Raw genomic sequence first — 15,388 nt, 5'->3', positions numbered from 1 at the left:
CGGGTAATTTTTGTATTTTTAGTAGAGATGGGGTTTCACCATGTTGGCCAGGGTGGTCTTGATCTCTTTGACCTTGTCATCCGCCTGCCTTGGCCTCCCAAAGTGCTGAGATTACAGGCGTGAGCCACGACGCCTGGCCAAGCGCAGTCTTTTGCAAATGAGGACCCTGAGGTTGCTAGAAGGGAGGTGATCTGTCCATACCAGGAGTTAGCAGAAACTTGAACCCAAATTTCTTTACTGCCTACCCAGTGATTGTAACCTGAAGGTCATGGGCAGAGTAATACTGCTAATGTGATTCCCAGGAGAGAAACTGAACTTTGCTAAACTACCACTTTGGGCAAACTCAAAAGCAGATGGGGCCAGCCATTTGTGGTCTGAAAGCACTCAGAGGCCAGAGGCCCTATTACATGGTGCTTTGGTCAGACAGCCCTAGAATTTGGATCCTGGGGCTGGAAAAAGATAAAGAATGCTGGGAGACTCTGGTTGTGGCAGACTGCCCCTCGATGGGTCCCACTGTGTTGGCTGAGTGCCAGCGGTGCACTCCTGATGCCTCCATTTGCATAACTGATAGCTGCGGGGAGGCAAGGGGTTCCAGTCACATAGCGTTCTCTGGCAACTCCTCAGGCCTTTCTAGAGGCAGAGGACAGGGTCAGCACCATGGACAGCCCCACGGTTCCCCCTCCCTTTCGTGTGTTGGAGAACAGACGACCCGGACTAGTCTGGTCTGGGGACCGCCCTAGTCACTGCTGGCTGTTCTAAGCAGGGCGAGGGACTCTTGTGGGTCCCAGAGCAGTCCTTATGTCCCAGCCGGCTTCTTGCTGCCCTGCGTCCAGTGCTGCTTCCAACGCTAGCCCCAGGGGCACAGAGGCTGGTGTCAGGAGGTGCGTCCCTCTGGGGGCTCGCCAGCCGCCAGACTCGAAGCTGTGGCTGTCATTGCTTCTACAATCAGTGCATGTTCTTCACTGACGTCAGTCGGAGCTGTCCTGGCGCTATATAAGGCTGGCGGCAGTCCCGGGACAGACCCTGTGTTCCCCAAGGCGCCTTCAGCCCGCCCCGAGGGACAGAAACTGGAGCTCCGTCTTGGACCGTACAAACACTCGCTGAAAACCTGTGAGTGGCTCAGAGCATCCGCCCAGCCTCCCCCAGCATCGAGACTCCGCTCAGCTCAGCCACCGCGCTCCTCTGGGAGGGAGGCTGGATGGAAGGGGTGGAACAGCACTGGCGCAGCGGCTGGGGCTGGAGGGCAGACTGCGGGCATTGGTCCCGTGGCCACAGGAGCCGCTGGGGGTCGCTGGGCTAGCGCGGGGAGGGGAGCGGCCCCCTGCACCTGCCGGGCCAGTGTGGGGTGGGGAGCGGCCCCCTTCGGCTGCCCCAGGCGCATCTCACCCTGCGCTGCCCCTGTGTGTCCAGGGCCAGCGGCACCATGAGGCAGGCGGGACGCGCGGCGCTGCTGGCCGCGCTGCTGCTCCTAGTGTATCTGCGCCCTGGGAGCAGCCAGAGGAGCCCCGAGGCGGCCGGGGTCCAGGCCCCAAGTCTGCGCTGGAGCCCCGGGGCGCGGAACCAGGGCGGCGGGGCCCGCGCGCTCCTCTTGCTGCTAGCGGAGCGCTTCCCGCGCCGCACGGGGCCCGGGACGACAGGGGAGCGGCCGCGGCGGGACAACCCTCCTCTGTCCATTGACCTCACCTTTCACCTGCTGCGGACCCTACTGGAGCTGGCGCGGACACAGAGCCAGCGGGAGCGCGCCGAGCAGAACCGCATCATATTGGACTCGGTGGGCAAGTGATGGGCCTGATTTGGGGCCGCGAAAACTTTGACCCCTTTCCCCCACCTCAGGGTTGGGACGCGGGGCAGAGCCACCAGGGCATTCTCTGCGTGGCTATTTTTTAATAAAAGTGCTGAAGAGCTGTTGGCTTCTGTCGTGGGGGTGCGGCAGTTACAGCAGGGTGGGAACCCGTGGGAAGGTGGGGCCCCTAGCCAGCGGGAGGGGAACAAGATGCGAGGGGGGTGGGGGAGGTTCCGGGAGAGCGGCTTTCAGCCAGGTGCCTGTGGACCCCAGGGCTCCCCAAATCCCCAGGACCTCAGAGGTCCTGGCACCACTGCCTTGCCCTCAATCCTCTTCCAAGTGTGCTGGGCTCACCAGTTCGCTCCTGGCATCACGGAGGTGCCCAATAGGGGTTCATTTGGCTTCCACCCCCCAAACGGTCTCAGGTTCCAGGAAGGGCAGGATGGTGGCGGGTCGCCTCCAAAGCCGAGAGTGAGGGATTGGGCAGCGAAAGGAGATGCGGGTCTGGGAGCTTGAATTCTTTATTAAGATCCTCCCGGGGCAGGCACTGAGCTGGGCTACTCCGCAGTCTCTGCGCAGATCCTCCCCGACCCTAGCGCAGGCTCTCGAGCAGAGTCGGGTAGGCGCAGACCTGTGCCCGGGAAAGAAGGATCAGTGAGCGGGTGCTGAGAAGGCGCCGCTCACTCCATCCCCTGCCACGTGGGTTTCTCCTCTACTCAGCCCACCGTGCCTGCCCTCCCAGTAACCCGGAGGTACGGTGGAGGTGGAGGAAAGTGTACTTTTCCGCCCTGGGGGATGTGTCTTTGTGGCTCCGGGGTGGGGTGGCACCGAGGACTGGGGGACAGTAACCGGGGGAGGGGACATGAGTGCACCAGCCAGGCCCCATTTCAAGTCACTCAGGCCACTCTCACCTTAAGGCCCATCCGGCCGCTCTTCCTCCGGCCCCGCAGTGCCCTCGTCTCCGTCCGGGGCCACTTCCTCATCTTCTTCCTCCCCGGAAGCGCCTGGGCCCAAGGAAGGCCTGGTGAGGTGGAGTCCCTGACTTTCCTGCCATTTTGCCCTCCTTGCCCCCATATGGAGGATCGGAACCCCAGTCCCGGTGGCCCTTGGCCGCCTCCCTCACCCGGCTGGAAGTCGATGGTCCGCAGCATTTCGGCCACGTGCTCCACGCTCACGGTGAATTGCTCCATGCTCTCATAGCCTGGCTCTGGCCGCCCTGTCAGCTCCACCTTCGACATAGCCCCGACCCTGCGGCGACCACACTGGGCTCAACTGGCAATGCCCCAGTACCCTCAAGCCCCTCCTCCAGCCAGTGGAGCAGCGCAGCCCCTCCTTTCCCTTCCCGCTGTGCCTACTCACTTATTGATCAGCTCCTTGGCCTGCTGCAGGGGAGAAAAGGAGGGTGAGAGTAAGCACTGGGCCAGCCTGGGCAAAGTCCCATTTCTTTCTCACCACAGTCCTGCAGGGTAGGTGGGAAGGCACATCCCATTTGGTTAAGGAGAAAACGAACTCAGAGGGGGTGAATTGCCCAAGGTGGTAGGGGCAAGCAGGTCCAAGAGACAAGACTTGAACCTGGATGTCCAGGTGCCAAGGCCCTGACTCCAGCCACTCTGCAGCACTGCCACCCTCCCCTAGAGCCCACCTGGAGGTAGAGCGCCATCTGTGGCTCTTCCATGGACTGTATGGCAGACTCCACCAGCTTAGAGGAGGCCTCCAGGTGATCTCCGTACTGACGGATGAGGCCACGAACACGCTGCAGCTTCTCCTCTTGTTCCCGGGCCAGTGCCTGCAGCAGCTCGCCCTTGCGCTCCTCCAACACTGCACACAGGCTCTCGAACCTCTGGTTTAACAACTGCTTCTGCCTCCGGCTATTGTCCTAAAAGATGGGGAGCAAGGACAAGGGAAGGTGTGGCTGAGACCCTGTGGCTGGGAAATCCCAGGGTACTGGGCCTGCTCCCCACTAGATGGAGCTCACAGAGAACCAAGACAGAAAGTGACCGGTTTGCAGTGCCACTGTTAGTGGCTGAGCCAGAATCCAGCCCAGATCTCTTCCATAATAAAAACACAATGTTTTAAAGTAGCTTCACTGAGTGCTGTCTATATCCCTAGCCCTGGTTTTCACTTGCATTATTCCATTTAATTCTCAAAAAGAGCCCATGAGGTAGCTGGTATACCATTATCATCATCACTGTTTTATGAGGTTAAACAAAACCAAAGCACAGAGAAATTAAATAACTGGATTAAAGTTTTGAAGCAAAGCTGGAATGCACACCCAGCAGCCTGGCTAAAGCCCATCCCACCACTCTCAGGACCCCAGAAACTTTCAGACCAGTTCGGCCACAGCAGTTCTCTTGGAAGGAATCCCGGGGTCTGCAGGGCAGCCAGTTGCTGTTCCCCCCTCCCTCCAGCCCAGGCTCACCTCGATGGTCTGGCACACTTCCTCCATCTGCGTGATCACTGCTTGCACACGGTCATTGCCTGCCACCAGCATCGCGATGCCATCGCTGAGCTCACTCTGACACACAAACAGGTCAGCACTCAGAGCTGGGACCTGGCCTAAGAGCTACACCCCTTACCCCAGCCAGGGTTGCCTAGAAGAGGGCTGTCCCCCTCACTCCATACCCCATGAGGGCATCTACAGAGATCTAGAAGACTTGAACTATCAAGAGGTACAGAAGCACATTCTAGGGATTCTGGAAGGAGGTGGAGAGAAGAAGCCCTCCACCACTAAGTGGGAAGGAACAGACAGTCTCCATCCACCAGATGCCAGGCACAGGGCTAGAAGCTTTATCTGTAGATTAATTTTTTGCATCAATTCTGAGAAATTCTTGACGATTATCCATTTGCATAATATTGCCTCTTCTCCATTCTCTTTATCCTCTCATTCTGGGAATCTGATTCTCACGCTCAATCTTCTCCTCTCCCAGAGATACACATTCTGTTTTGTTTTGTTTTGTTTTTCAGTCCTCTCATGCTGTTCACTAGTTCTGTTTTCAGACAAAGCTGTCATTTAATTCATCCAGGTTTTTTTGTTTGTTTTTTTTTTGAGATGGAGTTTTGCTCTTGTTGTCCAGGCTGGAGTGTAATGGCGTGATCTCGGTTCACTGCAACCTCCGCCTCCTGGGTTCAAGCGATTCTCCTGCCTCAGCCTCCCAAGTAGCTGGGATTACAGGCATGTGCCACCATGCCCGGCTAATTTTGTATTTTTTAGTAGAGATGGGGTCTCTCCATGTTGGTCAGGCTCTTGAACTCCTGACCTCAGGTGATCCACCCCCCTCGGCTTCCCAAAGTGCTGGGATTACAGGCATGAGCCACCTTGCCTGGCCTGATTTTTTTTTTTTTTTTTTTGAGAGACGGTGTTTCACTCATGTTACCCAGGCTGGAGTGCAATGGCGTGATCTCGGCTCACCGCAACCTCCGCCTCCTGGGTTCAGGCAATTCTCCTGCCTCAGCCTCCTGAGTAGCTGGGATTACAGGCACGCACCACCATGCCCAGCTAATGTTTTGTATTTTTAATAGAGACGGGGTTTCACCATGTTGACCAGGATGGTCTCGATCTCTTGACCTCGTGATCCACCCGCCTCGGCCTCCCAAAGTGCTGGGATTACAGGCTTGAGCCACCACACCCGGCCGATTTTTTTTTTTTTTAAGAGACAGTCTCACTCTGTCACTCAGGCTGGAGTGCAGTGGTATGATCGTTGTTCACTGCATCTCAAACTTCTGCCCTCAGGTGATCCTCCCACCTTGGCCTCCTGAGTAGGTGAGACTACAGGCACATGCCACCACTCCCAACTAATTAAAACAAAAAAACTTTTTTTAGAGATGGTGGTCTCACTATATTTCCCAGGCTGGTCTTGAACTCCTGGCCTTATCCTCCTGCCTCAGCCTCCCTCGTCACTGGATTTACAGGTTCCAGGCACCATACTGAGCCATCTGTTGAATGATTTATTTTATTTATTTATATATATATTTTGAAACAAGGTCTCACTCTGTCACCCAGGCTGGAGTGCAGTGGCTTGATCTCAGCTCACTGCAGCCTCAAACACCCGGGCTCAGGTGATCCTCCCACTGCAGTCTCCCAGGTAGCTGGGACTACAGGCACATGCCACTATGTCCAGAAAATTTTTTATATTTTCTTGTAGACAGGTTTCAACACGTTGCCCAGGCTGGTCTCAAACTCCTGGGCTCAAGTGATCCTCCCACCTCAGCCTCCCAAAGTGTCAGGATCGCCAGTGTAAGCCACCACATGGCTACACGGTTGTTTTTTGATATTCTATTATTGTTTGGTTTTTAACATTTTTTCATCTTTTTCTAAAAAGCATTTGATTCATAATGATTTCCAATTCTTTCATAATTCCAATATCTCAGTTCCCTAGCAGGGAGCGGGGGAAGGTCCTAAATCTGTAATTTTTGTTTCTGCTGATTTCACTCATGGAGTACATTTCTCTGTGCACCTTCAATTGTGAGCTAATATTTTGTTGATATTAATCTAAGGAAAACCTAAGGGCCTAAACTGAGCATATTTTCCGCCAGGCAGAATTTGCATTTGCCTCTGTTGAAAGCCAGGTGGCACAATTTACTGCTTTTGCTCCTGGTATCCATTTCACCTAGAGTCTTGGGAATCTTAGAGGCAGGTCCCCTCCTTTCAGGGGTTTGGAGGAGTATTCTGGTTTCTCTAGCTCAGTGACACTGCCAGCACTGGTCCTCTTGGAAATGCTGCCTTTTCTGTGCTTGCCACTCAGTCTTTTCTCCTTGCCCCTTCCCACCTCCACTGACTGCCTTTGCGTCTATGTGCTAGCAATTTAATTGGAAAATTCTGTTTTATGCAGAATCTAGTTGTGTGATAGTGATAGGACCCTGCAAGTATCTCACCCACCATACTGAAGTCTCTGTTTTCATCGATTATCTAATTTTATCCTTACAGCTACTTCCAGAAGTAGGCATTTTCATCCTCATTTTACACATGAGGAAAGTGAGGGCCTCAAAGGTCAAGTAACATATCTAGGTCACATACTGAGTCAAACACAGAGCTGGGGCCTTCACCCCAATCTGCTTGACTTTTTTATTTTATTTTATTTTATTTTATTTTATTTTAGAGATAGAGTTTCAGTCTTTCTGCTCAGGCTGGAGTGCAATGGCGCGATCTTGGCTCACTGCAACCTCTGCCTTCCAGGTTCAGGTGATTCTGCTGCCTCAGCCTCCTGAGTAGCTGGGATTACAGGTGCCCGTCACCACGCCCGGCTAATTTTGTATTTTTAGTAGAGATGGGGTTTCACATGTTGGCCAGGCTGGTCTAGAACTCCTGACCTCAGGTGATCTGCCCACCTTGGCTTCCCAAAGTGCTAGGATTACAGGTGTGAGCCACTGCTCCCAGCTTAATCTGCTTGACTTTAAAACTAACTAGGGTAACACTTTGGGAGGCTGGGGTGTCAGAAGTGTTTGAAACAGAGCAACTCCATCTTGAATAGGGGCTGAGATACTGGGCTGCATTCACAGGGGTTAAGGCATTCCAAGTCATAGGATGAGATACAGGTCATACAGACCTTGCTGATAAAACAGGTTGCAGTAAAGAAGCCAGTTAAAACCCACCAAAACCAAGACGCCAATGAGAGTGATCTCTGGTTGTCCTCACTGCTACATTCCCATTAGTGCCATGACAGTTTATGAATAGCATGGCAATGTCAGGAAGTTACCTTCTATGGTCTAAAAAGGGGAGGCGGGCCGGGCGCTGTGGCTCAAGCCTGTAATCCCAGCACTTTGGGAGGCCGAGGCAGGTGGATCACGAGGTCAAGAGATCGAGACCATCCTGGTCAACATGGTGAAACCCCATCTCTATTAAAAATACAAAAAGTTAGCTGGGCATGGTGGCACGTGCCTGTAATCCCAGCTACTCAGGAAGCTGAGGCAGGAGAATTGCCTGAACCCAGGAGGCGGAGGTTGCCGTGAGCCGAGATCGCGCCATTGCACTCCAGCCTGGGTAACATGAGTGAAACTCCGTCTCAAAAAAAAAAAAAAATAAATAAATAAATAAATAAATAATAAATAAATAAAAAGGGGAGGCACGAATAATCCACCTCTTGTTTAGCATATAAGCAAGAAATAACCATAAAATGGGCAACCAGGCTGGGTAGCGTAGCTCATGCCTGTAATCCCAGCACTTTGGGGGGGCTAAGGTGAGTGGATCACCTGAATTCAGGAGTTCAAGACCAGCCTGGCCAACATGGTGAAACCCCATCTCTACTAAAAATACAAAATTTAGCTGGGCGTGGTGGTGGGTACCTGTAATCCCAGCTACTTGAGAGGAGACAGGAGGATCGCTTGAACCCAGGAGGCAAAGGTTGCAGTGAGCCAAGATCATGACATTACACTCTGGGCCACAAGAGCAAAACTCTGTCTTAAATAAACAAAAACAAACAAACAAACAGAAAAGGCAAGCAGCAGCCCTAGGGGCTGCTCTGTCTATGGAGTGGTCATTCTCTTATTCCTTTACTTTCCTAATAAACTTGCTTTCACCTTACTCTATGGACTAGCCCTAAATTCTTTCTTTTGCAAGATCCAAGAATCCTGTCTTGGGGTCTGGATCAAGGCCTCTTTCCTCTAACAGAGGCAGGAGGATAGCTTGAGCCCAGGAATTCAAAACAAGCCTGGGCAACACAGTGAGATCTTGTCTTTTTTAAATATTTTATTTTTGTTTTTGAGACAGGGTCTTGCTCTATCACCCAGGCTGGAGTGCAGTGGCACAATCATGGCTCACTGTAGCCTCAACCTCCCAGGCTCAAGTGATCCTCCGACCTCAGCCTCCTGAGTAGTTGAGGACTACAGGCATGCCAACATGCCCAGCTAATGCTTTGCAGAGACAAGGGTCTCACTATGTTGTCCAGGCTGGTCTTGAACTCCTGGGCTCAAACAATCCCCCTGCCTCATCCTTCTAAAGTATTATTAGCACTACTACTAAGTGTTATTTTTAGTAGTATCCTCCCAAAGGATTACAAGTGTGAGCCACTGTGCCCTGCCTGAGACCCTGTCTCTATAAAAAATTAGCTGGGCATGGTGGCACATGCCTGTAGTCCCAGCTACTTGGGAAACTGAGGTGGTAGGGATCATCTGAGCCCAGGAGTTCAAGGCTGCTACAGTGAATCACAATCACAGCAGTGCATTCCAGCCTGGGCGACAGAGTGAGACCTCCCTCCCCAAACTCTTTAAACAATAAATAAATGGGGCTGGGCGCAGTAGCTCAGGCCTGTAATTCCAGCACTTTGGGAGGCCAAGGTGGGTGGATCACATGAGGCCAGGAGTTCAAGACCAGCCTGGCCAACATGGCAAAACCCTGTCTCTACTAAAAAAAAATTTTAAATTTTAAAAAGCTGGGCATGGTGGCACACACCTGCAATCCTAGGTACTGGGAAGGCTGAGGCATAAGAATCACTTGAACCTGGGAGGCAGAGGTTACAGTGAGCCAAGATTGCACCACTGCACTCCAGTGCACTCCAGCCTGGGCGATGGAGACTCCATATCAAAACAGACAGATAGATAGATAGATAGATAGATAGAGCTGAGTGCAGTGGCTCACACCTGTAATATTAGCGTTTTGGGAAGCTAAGATGGGAGGATCGCTTGAGTCCAGGAAATCCAGGCTGCAGTAAGTCATGTTTGTGCCACTGCCCTCCAGCCTGGGCAGCAGAGTGAGCTCCTGTCTCTAAATAAATAAATAAATACAACCAAGTGGAGTAAGAGGCTGACACCAAGACCCTGTCCGAAGCCCCCATCTCCCACGTATCTGCCCCCTCCTGTTTGATACCTTCTGGCGCTTGTAAATGGTGGGCAGTGGGGCCACCTCACAGTCCTTGTGGGCACCAAAGACCTTGCAGAGAGAGCAGGTGGGCACCTCACAGCTCAGGCAGTAGATATTGATCTTCTCCTCTTCATGTTCCTCACACATGAGGTGCTGCTCAGCCTTGGAGTGTAGCGGCCTAGAGAGGAGTGGGCGGGGGGAGGTGGACCTCAAGCATGAAGGGCCCCAGGAGCACCTTCTCTTCAGCCTCCACCAACCACCACCACATCCTCTGCCCCTCAGGCTAGAGCTGTGGCTGAACTGCTGAGTACTTCCACAGAGCTCTGAACTTGGGGAACAGAAGGAGCTAAGAGACAGAGGAGGCCTGGATCCGAGAATAGTCTGTATTCCAGGGTGCAGGAAAGTCCCACAGGACAAGAAGGGCTGGTGAGGATCTTGCTGGTGGACTGCCAGCCTCTCCCGGAAGGAGAGGGTAGGGGTGATTACTGGGCAGGGAATCAGAGACTGCCCTCTCTGGGAGGCCTGAGGCAAGTCCCTCCCCGCTCTCTGGATCCAGTCCTCTCATCTTTAAACAAAACAGGCAGGTTGACTGTTTCAGTCTCTCCCTTCTCACCCTGATGGGTTCCTTAGCTGTGTCCCAAGCCCTGCCATTTAGAGAGGCAAGAGGCCCTGGCAGCTCACCTGGATGACTCCTGCTTGTAAATGTCGATAATGTTCTCCACCAGCAGGTTTCGCTGCAGGCCGTAGACTCCGTGTCTGTCCAGGACAACCTCATGCCTGCAGGATGGGCAGCGGAAACGGCCTCCTGAAGACACGGTGGTGGAGCCCCGGGACTGCCACAGAGGATTCGAGGCCTGAGGGACAGATGGCATGAGAGAACAGGCATGAGGAGGTATGGGGGAACTCGGAGGAGACAGGGTGGAAGGGCTTGGGGGCTCGGGAGTAGGAAAATGGTCAAGGGGTAGACGTCAGCTCTTCTCTGTGGCTCATTCACCTGAGAGCAGCACGGGGTGGATGGCCATGGAGACCCTGCTTCCCACCTTTGCCTCATTACTCAGCCCACTTCCTAGAGTGCCCCTGCATCCAGAGCCCAGCTTTGGCCAACTGCCTAGTCAAGATGGGATCATTCCAAAGGGGCCCAGCTTGGAGCCACGAGGAGACATTGGCCTTGGCAATAAGGTCGAGGCAGAAAGTGGACTCTGAGTGATGCAGCCAGTGTCTTCCAGTCTGGGGCCCTCTTGGGCCACATCTGGGGAAGACTCTCGGCAGTCCTGGGCAGGGGTACAAGCAGAGACAAGCGTGAACAATGGGGTTCACAAAGTGTAACTAGCCCAGTGATTCTAGAAAATTGCTCCAGGAACTGGGAGTCAGGAGTCATGGGTTCTTGTGCTGTCTCTGATGTCTTTTTTTTTTTTTTTTTTTTTTTTTTTTCTTGAGACAGAGTCTCTCTCTGATGCCCAGGCTGGAGTGCAGTGGTGGGATCACAGCTCACTGCTCATCATAGCCTCGACCTCCCAGGCTCAAGGAGTCCTCCCATCACTGCCTTCCGAGTAGCTGGGACTACAGGTATGTGCCACCATGCCCAGCTAATTTTTTTATTTTTAGTAGAGATGAAATGTCCTTATGTTGCTCAGGCTGGTCTCAAACCCCTGACTTCAAGTGAACCTCCCGCCTCAGCCTCCCAAATTGCTGGGATTATAGGCATGAGCTACCACGCCCAACCTCTTAACTATATAACTTTAGGCAGGTATTCAACCTCTGTGAAACTGAGGATAAAACTAGATTACTCATTTTATATCAAATAGCGAGTGTGCCAGGTAGTTGCTAGGCTCTTAGTTAAAGACACAAAGAGAATGCATTCCTGCCCTAAGGACGAGCACCTGACAACTACATCCAGCAGAATGGGTGTTGTAATGGGGTAAGCTCAGAAGGAGGACTTAACAGATAGCTGTCACTTCTTCCCACTTAGATCTCTTTCTTAGAGAACTTGCTCCATCCTATCCTAGAAGGGAGATCCCTGCCACAGATGATTGGTTCAGAGTTAAGGAGGTGATCATCTGACTCAAGCAGAACCAATCAAATGTTGTCTCCTAAGAATTTGGACTTGAGACTCAGAAGCTTAGCTGGCTACACCGTGTGCTGCCTGCTTAGGAACTGAACAGACCTGTGGAATTGGGCCAAAAGTGACATCACAGCCACCCTAGAAAATGTGAGGGGTCTATGAACAGAGAAGGCTGGCCTACAGAAAAGAGAATCTACGTGTGGGCAGATGCAGAGACTGCTTATTGTTCCCTGATGTTTACCATCTTTTCTTCTTTAATAGTAAGGGCCGTGAGTTTTTGTTGTTTGTTTGTTTTTTGAGACGGAGTCTCGCACTGTCACCCAGGCTGGAGTGCGGTGGCACAATCTCGGCTCACTGCAACCTCCGCCTCCCGGGTTCAAGCGATTCTCCTGCCTCAGCCTCCCAAAGTGCTGGGATTACAGGCGTGAGCCACCACGCCTGGCTGGGCCCTGAGTTTTAACAAGACACATGGTATAAAGGGCTGGGTGTGGTGGCTCACGCCTGTAATTCCAACATTTTGGGAGGCTGAGGTGGGCATATTACTTGAGCTCAGGAGTTTGAGACCAGCCTGGGCAACATAGCGATAACTCATCTCTACTAAAAATAAAAAAATTAGCTGGGCATGGTGGCACGCACCTGTAGCCCCAGCTACTCTTGAGGCTGAGGCAGGAGAACCGCTTGAAACCAGGAGATGGAGGCTGGAGTGAGCTGAGACAGTGCCACTGCACTCCAGCCTGGGCAACAGAGGGAGACTCCATCTCAAAAAAACAAACACACACCTGTAATCCCAGCACTTTGGGAGGCTGAGGCAGGTGGATCACAAGGTCAAGAGACTGAAACCAGCCTCGCCAAGATGGTGAAACCCCGTCTCTACTAAAAATACAAAAATTAGCCAGACGTGGTGGCAGGCATCTGTAATCCCAGCTACTCGGGAGGCTGAGGCAGATAATTACTTGAACCCGGGAGGCGGAGGTTGCAGTGAGCCGAAATCATGTCACTGCACTCCAGCCTGGGTGATAGAGTGAGACTCCATTTCAAAAAAAAAAAAAAAAAAGAACAAAACTTAGGCCAGGCTGTGCATGGTGGCTCACGCTTGTAATCCTAGCACTTTGGGAAGTGAAGGATGGCTTGAGTTCAGAGTTCAGGAGTTCAAGACCAGCCTGAGCAATACAGTGAAACCTTGTCTCTACAAAAAATAGAAAAAATTTGTCAGGTGGCTCATGCCTTTAGTCCCAGGTACTTGGGAGGCTGAGGTAGGAGGATTCCTTGAGCCCAGAAAGTCAAGTCTGCAGTGAACTGTGATCACACCACTGCACTACAGCATGGGTGACAGTGAGACCCTGTCTCAAAAACAAAACACACAAAACAACAACAAAAAACCCTTAGACCTAATATTTATTTATCCAAGTCTCAGGCAAAGGCAGTTTTTTTCTTTTTAAGTAAAAGGGTAATGAAGGAACAAACCTCAAACCTTCACAGAGGAAAGAAACTACAGCCTGAAAATCAACTATGCAACTGTGGACTAAAGCTATTTAAGCAAAGATAAACAAAAGATGACTCATCAAATTAAAACCCTGTGTGCCATGGAGCTCTATAAGGGCCCTCCTTTCAACCAAAATGACCTGGTTGTCTGTGAAATGGAGTGGAAATAGCCCAAATCTCAGGGGAGACCTCCTCCCATGGACCTGTGTGTGTGCCTCTACGGTAGATAAGTCACTGGATTCTGCCTGAAAAATATTCTGAGACAACATAACCAAATGGAGACACTCAACTCAGGTCATACCCCTGTATTCACCAAAGAAGGCAAAGGACTAAACAGAGATTGCAAACCAACAACAACATGTGACCAGGCAGCTTATGCTGAAGAGAATAGTGAAAGAAGGCCAAGACAAACACAGCCGGTTGAGTCAAGAATTCACCTTCAGCCCCAGATTAAACTACCCTGATAAAAGAGGAGTGATAAGCAGACAGAATCCAACAAAAGATGCAAACCAAGATAAGACAAAAAGAAAAGGAAAAAGAGGCTTGACAAGCAAGGGACAGATTAATACCATTTGGAAGAAGAAATACTCCAAGAATCAATGCCATTTTGATCTAACATTTTTAAAGGAGTAACAGAAACAAAGAGATATAAGTGATCAAAGCTGGAGAAGAAAAGAGAGCTGGCAGAATTAAGGAAAGAAATCAAGTAAATATCAGGCTGGGTGTGGTGGCTCACACCTGTAATCCCAACACTTTGGGAGGCCGAGGCGGGCAAATCATGAGGTCAGGAGTTCAAGACCAGCCTGGACAAAATGATGAAACCTGTCTCTACTAAAAATACAAAGAATTAGCTGGGCATGGTGGCGGGCACCTATAATCTCAGCTACTCGGGAGGCTGAGGCATGAGAATCACTTGAACCCAGGAGGTGGAGGTTGCAGTGAGCCAAGATCACGCCACTGCACTCCAGCCCAGGTGGCAGTGTGAGATTCTGTGTCAAAAAAAAAAAAAAAAATCAAATAAACATCAACACAGAAAATAAATCCACATTTGACACAGTAGACTAGATGATGCTGATAAAAGTCAGATAGATTGCAACAGAAATTATCAGCTAAAAGTAACCAGGACTGCAGCCTGTAGCATGAATAAACCTTGAAGACATTATGCTAAGCAAAATAAGCCAGACACAAAAGGACAAATATTGTATAATTCCTCTTAAATTAGGTACCTGGCATAGGATGGATGGTGGTTGCCAGTTGCTGGAAGGAGGGGGAATAAGGAGTTATTGTTTTAGGGATGTGGGGTTTCAGTTTGAGGCGGTGATAAAGTTCCAGAGATGGATAGCTGGGTGTGGTGGTGCACACCTGTAGTCCCAGCTACTCAGGAGACTGAGGCAGGAGAATTGCTTGAATCTGGGAGGCAGAGATTGTAGTGAGTGGAGATCATGCTACTACATTACAGCCTGGTGGCGGAGTGAGACTCCTCAAAAAAAAAAAAGTACTGATGACAAGCATGAAGACTGGAGGTGGTATGGGATGGATGGTCAAGATTTTTATGTGTGTGTGTGTGTTTTTTTTGGAGGGGAAGGGAGGGAGTGGAGGAAGGTGGGGAAGAGGAGAGAGGAGGGGGAGGAGGAAGGAAAATAGGATTTTTATGTGTTTTTATCTTATTTTTATATATTTATTTTTCTTTTTCAAAACCACGATCAGAAGAATACTTTTTTTTTTTTTTTGAGAAATAGTCTCTCTCTGTTGCCCAGGCTGAAGTGCAGTGGTGCGATCTTGGCTCACTGCAACCTCTGCTTCCCAGGTTCAAGTGATTCTCTAGCCTCAGCCTCCCGAGTAGCTGGGACTACAGGCGCATGCCACCACGCCTGGCTGATTTTTTGTATTTTTAGTGGAGATGGGTTTCACCATGTTGGCCAGGATGGTCTCAAACTCCTGAGCTCAAGCTAACCACCTGCCTTGGCCTCCCAAATTCTGGGATTACAGGTGTGAGCCACTGTACCCAGCCTAAAAATGAGTGCTTTAAAATAAAAACTATTATAGTACAGGTGGTACACAGCTATGGCAAACATCAGGAAGGTGAATTAAGAATGAAATTTGCGGGCCGGGCGCGGTGGCTCAAGCCTGTAATCCCAGCACTTTGGGAGGCCGAGGCGGGTGGATCACGAGGTCAAGAGATCGAGACCATCCTGGTCAACATGGTGAAACCCCGTCTCTACTAAAAATACAAAACATTAGCTGGGCATGGTGGTGCGTGCCTGTAATC

The 15,388-nt window shown here is 51.1% G+C and overlaps 2 protein-coding genes across 4 annotated transcripts in view; one reads left to right on the top strand and one right to left on the bottom strand.

Annotated features, from left to right (window-relative positions):
- Positions 1–75: 75 nt before the first annotated feature.
- On the top strand, positions 76–1,902 carry UCN (urocortin). Its single transcript, XM_032301318.1, has 2 exons — positions 76–1,110; positions 1,411–1,902. Exon 2 carries the CDS (start codon positions 1,424–1,426, stop codon positions 1,781–1,783), a length of 360 nt encoding a protein of 119 aa, XP_032157209.1. The 5' UTR covers positions 76–1,110; positions 1,411–1,423; the 3' UTR covers positions 1,784–1,902.
- The window catches only part of TRIM54 (tripartite motif containing 54), a 23,891-nt gene continuing 10,372 nt past the window's right edge, over positions 1,870–15,388 (bottom strand). The window contains exons 2-9 of one of the 3 annotated variants that reach the window (XM_032301315.1): positions 10,257–10,429; positions 9,582–9,753; positions 4,203–4,298; positions 3,426–3,659; positions 3,143–3,165; positions 2,907–3,031; positions 2,695–2,787; positions 1,870–2,414 (exon numbers count right to left, since the gene is read on the bottom strand). In XM_032301315.1, the coding sequence (XP_032157206.1) occupies positions 2,696–2,787; positions 2,907–3,031; positions 3,143–3,165; positions 3,426–3,659; positions 4,203–4,298; positions 9,582–9,753; positions 10,257–10,429 (915 nt within the window). In that variant the 3' untranslated portion in view covers positions 1,870–2,414; position 2,695. Of the gene's footprint in view, positions 2,421–2,694; positions 2,788–2,906; positions 3,032–3,142; positions 3,166–3,425; positions 3,660–4,202; positions 4,299–9,581; positions 9,754–10,256; positions 10,430–15,388 lie in introns of all 3 variants that reach the window. The other 2 variants (XM_032301317.1, XM_032301314.1) reach the window with 2 other exon arrangements.

Source organism: Sapajus apella, unplaced genomic scaffold, assembly GCF_009761245.1.
Source record: "Sapajus apella isolate SASKATOON/1434 unplaced genomic scaffold, GSC_monkey_1.0 scaffold44, whole genome shotgun sequence".
Lineage (NCBI taxonomy): Eukaryota > Metazoa > Chordata > Mammalia > Primates > Cebidae > Sapajus > Sapajus apella.
This window is presented reverse-complemented; position numbering and strand designations above follow the sequence as displayed.